The sequence below is a fragment of the Berghia stephanieae genome, chromosome 8 (assembly GCF_034508935.2).
Source record: "Berghia stephanieae isolate SIO BIC M18660-M18661 chromosome 8, UCSD_Bste_1.3, whole genome shotgun sequence".
In the NCBI taxonomy this organism is placed as follows: domain Eukaryota; kingdom Metazoa; phylum Mollusca; class Gastropoda; order Nudibranchia; family Aeolidiidae; genus Berghia; species Berghia stephanieae.
This window is the reverse complement of record NC_088367.1, coordinates 38452430-38462429: the sequence shown is the minus strand read 5'-3', so window position 1 is coordinate 38462429 and position 10000 is coordinate 38452430. Positions and strand designations below refer to the sequence as shown.

The 10000-nt window shown below is 33.7% G+C and overlaps 1 protein-coding gene across 2 annotated transcripts in view; it reads right to left on the bottom strand.

Moving 5' to 3' along the window:
* Window positions 1-6801: 6801 nt before the first annotated feature.
* LOC144977849 (GLIPR1-like protein 1) overlaps window positions 6802-10000 on the bottom strand; it is a 10403-nt gene continuing 7204 nt past the window's right edge. For both annotated transcript variants that reach the window (XM_078923254.1, XM_078923255.1), the window contains exons 5-6: window positions 9976-10000; window positions 6802-7398 (exon numbers count right to left, since the gene is read on the bottom strand). The exon at window positions 9976-10000 is cut by the window's right edge and continues 91 nt beyond it. In XM_078923254.1, the coding sequence (XP_078779380.1) occupies window positions 7338-7398; window positions 9976-10000 (86 nt within the window). In that variant the 3' untranslated portion in view covers window positions 6802-7337. The remainder of the gene's footprint in view (window positions 7399-9975) is intronic.

The following is a 10000-nucleotide window of genomic DNA, read 5'->3' as shown; positions in this document are numbered from 1 at the left end:
ATCATAATCACAGGTCCCTAGAATAATCAGAAGAAACCAATCAAAAACATATAGGATATCAAGCTGAACATGCTTTATTATTTCAGAACAATCGCACCAGTCATGTAAATTTTCATAATATTTTCATTTGCAGTGATTTGATTAGCATTATTTGTATAACTAATACTAACTCTCTTTCTCTTCCTCTTTCGTTACAGTTCACTAACATGGAGTTTGCTTTTGTAATCATCGCTAATATTATCACATACATATTATACATTCCATCTCTTCTCTTTAGATAATGAATTGAATCATTACTTAGATGTTAAAATTGCATGCTCGTACACATTGTTTGGAAGAGCAACGTTTCCAACTAGTCAGTGAGTGATGAAGGGACATTCACTTGTAGGATTTGCAAAGAATTTTACTCGTGGAGCTGGTTGGTAGGTCTATCCAGTACTTTCGTCTATTGGGGGGGGGGGGGGGTGTCAAACCCACAAGTTGTCTCACGATCTCATCCTTCTTGTAAATCCTACACCCCTGGGTTTTGTACGAAACTTTGGCGTACAAACAAATCCGCGTTTCAGAATGTCACATTCGTTGAAGGTATCTTCTTCAAAGCTATTTTGAAGAAGAGTGTCCTTGGTGACACTCGCCTGAATTCAGCACAAACAATCTTAGCTAGGTAGGGACGATTGTCAGCTTTGCTCAACAGATAACTACTGACTCCAGAATCCCAGTTGGCAAAGTCATTAAACCTCAACGGCATTGTCTGGCAGCCTGCTTCTACGACACATTCTTCAAATTCATTGCGATCAAAGATTTTGCCGTCTTTCTGTCTCAGAACTCTTTGGATTCCGGCATGGGTGGAGTCAGCTGCCTTAAAAGTATGACCAGACTCGAAATAGTTGATTGTGATGGTGCTTGCTTTTGTAGTAGTCTAATCATTTACAAGATGAAGTAACATAGTTATAAGGGTACAATTTATATTTTGGGCGCTACAGTTATCCAGTCAGTGTCACAGATTCGGCATCACGCTTATATATTAGGTAAGAAGCTAATGCAAGGTCTTCATCTTTTCGTCCTAAAATTGATTCATTCCATATCACGGCAATGTCCTTTTCCCTTTTTTGCAGCCCACTGGTGCAAATGTCTCATTGAATAAGACCAATCTGCTTGTGAACATGATTCTGTTAAACTGATTCATTCTCGGCAGCAAAATTACTTTTTGCAGATCAACGGCAAACACTGGATGGGCTGTGTTGGCGTTTTCGTTCTTGTCTGCATCCCGTTGATACCTCTCTCTAGCATTTCTGTATTGTGTCCGATGGATGATTTTTCGGCACACCGTTCACACCTTTCTTCACAGTTGCATAGTTGTTTGTGCAACAAGAAGGACTTACATTTTTCACATTCTTCTTGAACAAGTAGATACGGCTTGTGAGATGTTAAGTTCTTTAAATGCAGAATAGTAGTTTCTTTGATATGGATTTTCCAGTGACTGCGCAAAAGTTTTCGTGCATATCATTGATGATCAGATCAGATGGTAAATATCTCCTGAAAGGCGCGTGTTCACGTCTAAAATGAAAAATGCTGGTTTTATATTTCTCTATGCGTTCATGGATAATGCTGTGGTCAATCTTGTGCCAGGGACTATGACGTCCACGATTGTCAACAAGGGGTACCTCTATGCCATTGTTTTCGTTAACACCGACATCCTTGAAAATGCTCCTTATCAGTTTGCCATTATTAGCTTTGAATCCGAGAGTAGTAAGGAAGAACTTTTTGCACACGGGATGGAAGACTCCATCTTCCTGTTTCATTGTATATTTGCATGTACATGAATAGGCAATTTTCTCCTTGGAAATAATGCCTTCGCCCTGATCTCTGCATTCTGTTTTACTTACCCAAGTCCGTACAAATTTGCGCTGGTCCTTCCAATCCTCTCCCCAAAACACCTGTTAAGCTCCCGTCGCTGGTAACTCTGAGAATCTGTCACGGCCTTTTTTGGAGCAGGTCGGCGCACAATCTTCCAAGACCGAATGCGTTTCTCTCATTCGCAAAAGCTTGTGTATTTCCTAGACTGCTTTTTGTATCGGCGTCTTGTGATTTCTCTCTTTTGAGTGAGTAGACACTGTCTCTATTTCTAGATCTGGTGTAGTTATTGTTTCACTCTGCTATCATGGTCTCTATAATCGATGACACACTTGGAACATGCTGTCTTTCAGATATTTCTCCTAAACCGGTAAAGGATGCCGGCGTGGCAGTTTCGGACAAATACTCTTCCTCTTCAGCAAATGGAATTCTAGGGGTAGTGGTTTCGGCGATAATATATTTAGAAGGAAGTTCCAAATACATTTCAAATTCTGAGTCACTATCTAAACTTTGTTTCTCAATGGTAAATTCAACACAAAATCTATATCGTTTGCATCTGCTTCTTTAATCTCAACAGCCAGTTTACGTGCTTCTACTGCAGATTTTCGTATCGGTGTTGAAGTAAACCTATCTAGCTTGTCTCCTCCGTTTTTCTTGTTGTCCGTGGTTTCTTTAAATCTTTTCCTCTCTGCTTTTATGACACTCATACATCATGTAATTCCTCCTGATAGAGGTTTCACTGTTGATCTGAGCTAGCTGGTTCAATGGAATGTCAATATCTGAATCACAGGAGTCTGATTGTCATGATTTATTTAATCTGGGTTGGCTGAGGTGGAGGTACCGGTGGCTCTTTTAGGGGTTCGATCATATCTGATGAAAGAGATATAAATATGGATATTCAAAAATTGAACGGGAGTGGACTTATTCATTAAAATAATCTTTATCATAAAGTAACGTTGTTATGATATGATATTGAGTTACAGTTGCTTGCCTTTCCCAAAAGAATATTGAAACAGGTTATTGAGGGCTAATTGAATGCATAGCTAGAGACTTATTGTCTCAGTAGTTAAGGTTTTCACTTTGATTCAGAAGGTACCGAGTCCGACACAGTCCAAGGTTGGTTTTCAGGCCCGATTGGTTTTATTATTTTTCCCACTGTCCTAATCCCAAGCAAGGGGGTCGCGCAGTTTGGTCAAATTTCAATGGAAAGGTGCGGGTGCGCACTTTAGTAGAAAGCCGGGGGAGATGGGGGGGGGGGGGGGGTTCATTTTCACCAAAGAAGGGGGTTTGACCGAAGAATTCAACCACAGCAAATTACAGGGACTGTATTTTGTCTATTTAAGAATGAAATTTAAGTTTAATAAGATCAAAAGGAGGGAGGGGAGGTTCGTGAAAATTCCGAAAATTAATGGATTGGGGGTGGGCGACTATTTGATACACTAGAATACTACTACTACTAACTACTACTACTACTACTACTACTACTACTACTACTACTACTACTACTACTACTACTACTCCGACTACTACTACTACTACTACTACTACTACTACTACTACTACTACTGATACTACTACTACTACTCCTACTACTACTACTACTACTACTACTACTACTACTACTACTACTAATACTACTAATACTACTACTACTAATGTACATACAAATGCTTTAACTGCTAATACTGATACGACTACTACTTGTTCTACAACTTCTACTTTCATAGTGATATAACGATGATGATTATAATAATAACATTAATATTAATAATTGTCATCATAATAATAATCATAAATATAGTACATGTAGTAACAATAACAGTAATGCTATTAGCATGTAAATCAACATTTGTCTAAGTTAAATATCACAAACACAGATAAACCGTCAATAGCAAATAATTATTAAACATCCTCACTAATATATGACAAGTACTTATATGATTATATACATAGAATCTTTGATCACTTGAATAGCAAAAAGATAAAACTCACCCGAGGAAATGAAGAATTCACACCAAAACAGCAAGTTCCTCGTACGTCTTTGATGATTGACTATTTGATGAAAATTGGAGAACAATGATATGTTCTTTTCACCGTCACCAGTCGTAATACAAACGGACGCATATATCTTAATTTTTGGAGAGTATCTTGGCAGAAAGTCGCATATCCGAAATGCGTCTTTTTGTGAAAGACAAATTATGTCATTCGGTGGACGAACAAGAGAAAAAGACGCATATTACAAAATGCGACCTTCTGTCATATCCACATTCAATATGCGTCGATCTGTCATTCCTCGAAACGAATTTAAACCAAATTAGGTCAAGTCGCATATTTTCAAAATGAAACAGCTTTTTTATTTATAACGATTGAGTTACCAAACCCAGATAGAAAAATGCGCCTTTCTCTCAAGTATGTGAATCCCAGAAAATGTCAATTTGACCTAGATACCGATATGCGTCTTTCTTCCCTATCACGGCATTGCTGTCTTCTATCACCTTGTATTTGGGTTGTTTTCTTTGTTTTGTTTTTTTTCCATGTTGCTCTCGTCTTTGCTCTGAATTTTAATTGCTCATCTGTTCCTAAGGCCTGACAAAGATTCTGAGCTGAATGAGAGGGAGACAGTTCTCTTGTTTTCCTTGTAAATCATCTCTATATTATGTACTAAATGTGTTGCAAGCGCCGTAAAACCCTTAAAACAAAAACATACTATCATAGTTGTTAGTTTTGAATATATTTTATTTTGTAAACATAGCGCTATATAAAATCTCAATTTAAAAATTTAACAATAAACAAAACCAACGCCACTACCACATTATCTCATTCCTCTGTAGTGTTTCATTCATTGTTTTTTATATATATATATAAAGAGGAAAGGCGAAACGTCCATTTTATCTGTTTTCGTATATTAAATTGAAGCTTACATTCCAATTTCACATTGCTATTTATTTCAATGATTAAATAAGACATCAAAATCCCTTAAATGATGTAGTCTGACATCAACGTTCATTTTCAACGTGTTTTAATGACTTCGAAATGCTCGTGAACGTCTGAAATCGAAACCAACATTTCGTCATTTTACGAATATTTCATAGTAGTAGGTAGGTCTGGAGGCGTGTATTTGTTTTACTTTACTTGGGAGCGAAACTTAACTCCAGATACCTGCAGTAATTTTTTTTTTAAACTTGAGCTTTTATATAGCGCAATATCCACTAAACGTGCTCAAAGCGCTTTCTTTACAAAGGGTCCCTGACCCACAGCAACACGGAACGTATAGAACGAGACATGAGGCCTGTTAGGCGATGTTACAATTTTTTTCCGACAAAGACAACGCTTTACTCATTTTTACACCCGAGTATGGTGAATAAAGAACCTTTTCCAAGGACTCAACTATGCGCCGAGCGAGGCTCGGACTCAGGACCTTCCGATCTGAAAGCGAGTGTCATACCACAAGACCGCATAGCCGCAGTTATATTTGGATCGTCTCTTTCTGATATCTGACGGTGAATGATTTTTAAGTGGTCTTCAAGTGTAGCAAGCGCATTATGACGCCCAAGAACAAAACACGCTTAATTTGGACATACTGTATGACTAAAATCCCATTCTACCATGTCAGGGCGAAATCCTCTCACGATGACAAATTCATATCAAGGGGTGCAACTTCTCTTTGACAAGCAAAGATGGCTTTATTAACAGCAGTTGTGTCCCTTGGCTTGTTAGTCCATGAAAACTTAATATTTTTCTCCTCTTCCAACATGTTAAAAAAAACTATTTTATAATTTACATTCATTAGGTAGATTCTGTATGGTCTAATTTAAAATTCGTGTTGATATATTTCTAGTTCCAATGTAACGAAACTATTTGTGCGCTTTAACGAGTTTTACCTCTTCCGCTTCATTGCTCCTTTTGCAGTAGGGTCATAGTTCAGCGAGATCGACACGCACTTACTTGCAGGTCTGATAACCTAATTGGCTCATTGTTGTAATGGAAATCTCAAAAAAAATGACGCAAAATATTGTCCATTGCAACAATGTTAAATTAGGCCCATTGTGCGGCTATGTGGTCTAGTGGTATGACACCCGCTTTCGGATCGGAAGGTCCTGGGTTCAAGCCACGCTCGGTGCATAGTTGAGTCCTTGGAAAAGGCTCTTGTCTCACATTCTCTCATCGTACTTAGGTGTAAAATAAGTACCTGGCCGTTAACAGCATTGTCTCTGAAAAAATTGTAATATCACTTAACAGGCGTCATGTCCCGTCCCACATGTTAAGTGTTGCTGTTGTCCTTTCCAGGAACCCCTTGTAAAGCGCATGGAGCACGTTAGTGGATACTGCACTATATAAAAGCTCATTTTAATAAAAAGCGGGTTCGGATGTCAGACCTGCATATGTGTACACGTCGGCCAAGATCTATTGGAATATTTCACCAAAGTAAGCATTTATATAGCACAGACTGTTTTAGACCAAAATATTCTGAATTCATGTTAACAGATATTTTTCCTCTCTGTATGCATATGCACGTTTTGGTGAATGTGTGTGTGTGTTGTGAGTGTGTGCGCGCACACTTGTATAAATGGGTGTGTGTACAAAAATGTTTTTAATGATGTTTTACAATTTTGTGCGCCTAGAACTGTTTTGTCAACTGGATTGGGCGCTATACAAATAAACTTTCTTCTTCTTCTTCTTCTTCTTCTTCTTCTTCTTCTTCTTCTTCTTCTTCTTATTATTATTATTATTATTATTATTATTATTATTATTAATTATTATTATTATTATTATTATTATTATTATTATTATTATTATTATTATTATTATTATTATTATTATTATTATTATTTTATTATTATTATTATTATTATTATTATTATTATTATTATTATTATTATTATTATTATTATTATTATTATTATTTATTATTATCTATCAACAAAAGCAACGAAACATCAGTATCAGTATTTTGTTTTTCCAGTCTTATCTGATTTTTATTCAAGAAGAATTTGGACGAACAAATGGCTCAGAGGCAAGTCGCTGACCTGTGGATCGGAAGATCTTGAGCTTAAATATAAATGGAAGCACATGGATGTTTTCTATGACTCCGGAGTTTTCCTACACATCTAGACCCTCTATATCGTATGTGCTTAAAACAAAGGTGCAGTCTTTTAAATAACTTGTTAAAAATAGGATCCCATTAAAACGGAGGAAAATTTTAGCCGAAACATCATAAGTGTTTTGTTTTTGAATTATTTTACGAAGCTGAAAAATAATTAAAGAAAAAAATTAGCCAATCGATTTATATTTATTTACTTATTTATTATTTAAAATGTATTTATTTATTTATTTATTTATTTATTTATTTATTTATTCATTCATTCATTTATCTATTTATGCATTTTGCCGTGCTCATAATTTCCATGAATTCACGTACTAATAATGGATCCAGGACAGATCCCAAAACTGTCGGCAACTTTTATCTCGTGTTGCATCATCATTTACTTTGCGGGTTGGTAGGGTCTCCAGTCATAGGTGTAACTCACCAAAGGCATGTTGCCGCTGGAAATTGGGGAAGGGGAGTAGGGGTGTGGGATGAGGGAATTGGAGGCGTGGAGGGCGATGGAATAAAATACAATAGTATACTCCTTCATCAAATGATTTATCATTATCATTTATAGTATATTCTTTCATCAAATGATTTATCATTATCATTTATAGTATATTCCGTCATCAATATGATTTATCATTATCATTTATAGTATATTCCTTCATCAAGTGATTTATCATTATCATTTATAGTATATTCCTTCATCAAATGATTTATCATTATCATTTATAGTATATTCTTTCATCAAATGATTTATCATTATTATTTATAGTATTTTCCGTCATCAATATGATTTATCATTATCATTTATAGTATATTCCTTCATCAAATGATTTATCATTATCATTTATAGTATATTCCTTCATTAAATGATTGATCATTATCATTTATAGTATATTCCTTCATCAAATGATTTATCATTATCATTTATAGTATATTCTTTCATCAAATGATTTATCATCATTTATAGTATATTCCGTCATCAATATGATTTATCATTATCATTTATAGTATATTCCTTCATCAAATGATTTATCATTATCATTTATAGTATATTCTTTCATCAAATGATTTATCATTATCATTTATAGTATATTCCTTCATCAAATGATTTATCATTATCATTTATAGTATATTCCTTCATTAAATGATTGATCATTATCATTTATAGTATATTCCTTCATTAAATGATTTATCATTATCATTTATAGTATATTCTTTCATCAAATGATTTATCATTATCATTTATAGTATATTCCTTCATTAAATGATTGATCATTATCATTTATAGTATATTCCTTCATCAAATGATTTATCATTATCATTTATAGTATATTCCGTCATCAATATGATTTATCATTATCATTTATAGTATAGTCCTTCATCAAATGATTTATCATTATTATTTATAGTATATTCCTTCATCAAATGTTTTATCATTATCATTTATAGTATATTCCTTCATTAAATGATTTATCATTATCATGTATAGTATATTCCTTCATTAAATGATTGATCATTATCATTTATAGTATATTCCTTCATCAAATGATTTATCATTATCATTTATAGTATATTCCGTCATCAAATGATTTATCATTATCATTTATAGTATATTCTTTCATTAAATGATTGATCATTATCATTTATAGTATATTCCTTCATCAAATGATTGATCATTATCATTTATAGTATATTCCTTCATTGAATGATTTATCATTATCATTTTCTAGCATATTCCTTCATTAAATGATTTATCATTATCATTTATAGTATATTCCGTCAGCAAATGATTTATCATTATCATTTATAGTATATTCCTTCATCAAGAATATATATCCCCGTTAGTATTTTTCAAAATGCTTTCTGTCTTGTCTTGGGATAGATATAATTTTGTCCTGACCTGCCGGAAATGTCCTTGGCTGTCTTTTAAAAAACACGTTAAAACTGAAAAAATATTTTAGCCGAAACATTTATGGTACATAAGTTGTTGTTTTTAAAAATTATTTTACAAAGCTGAAAAATAATTAAAGTAAAAAATGTAACCAATCGATTTTTATTTATTTCCAGAGTATATAGATAGTTAGTTATATTGTTGGGAGATGATATTTAAAAAAAAATTGTAAATCATCTCTCTGTTATGTACTGTTATTTTAAAATTTATTTTAACATTTGATTTGTTAACATTTGAGTGTATTCCTCTTAGAAGAATCTTGTGCTGGTGTCTGGGTGAAGCATTTAGGTAATCTCAAACTAAGTACACTGATAGTGTGCTCTTGAAATCTACATTTGTTTCCTATTTGAATCATTTCCCTTGTCTTACTTTTTCCTCAAGTCCTAGTACATCTAGAATGTTTTTACTTTCCAATTTTTATCCTTTTTACTGGCGCTGATATGACCTAAATTTGTTGCAAGCGGCGTAAAACTCTTAAAAACAAACAAAAACAATGTCCAATCCAGAGGGTGATGTGCAATTTCTAACGTCTGTATAACGCTATATACATCGGGATACACTCCGGCCTATGGGGCTTATGGCCCTTCAACGTCATCATCATCCAAGAATTGTATAATCCTCCTCCTCCTCCTCCTCCTCCTCCTCCTCCTCATCCTCCTCCTCCTTCTCCTCCTCCTCCTCCTCCTCCTCCTCCTCATCATCATCATCATCATCACCATCATCATCATCATCATCATCATCATCATCATCATCGTTATCACCATCATCGTGATCAACATCATCTTCATCATCATTATTATTATTACTATTATTATTATTATTATTATTATTATTATTATTATTATTATTATTTTTATTATTATTATTATTATTATTATTATTATTATTATTATTTATTACTATTATTATTATCATTATTATTATTATCATTATTATTATTATTATTATTATTATTATTATTATTATTATTATTATTATTATTATTATTATTATGATAGTGGATGTTGTGATAAATATAAAAGGTCGTTGAAAAACAAAACAAAACTGATCAGCACAATCAGTATCTACAACATACCGTGGTGTGTAATAACACGCCAAAT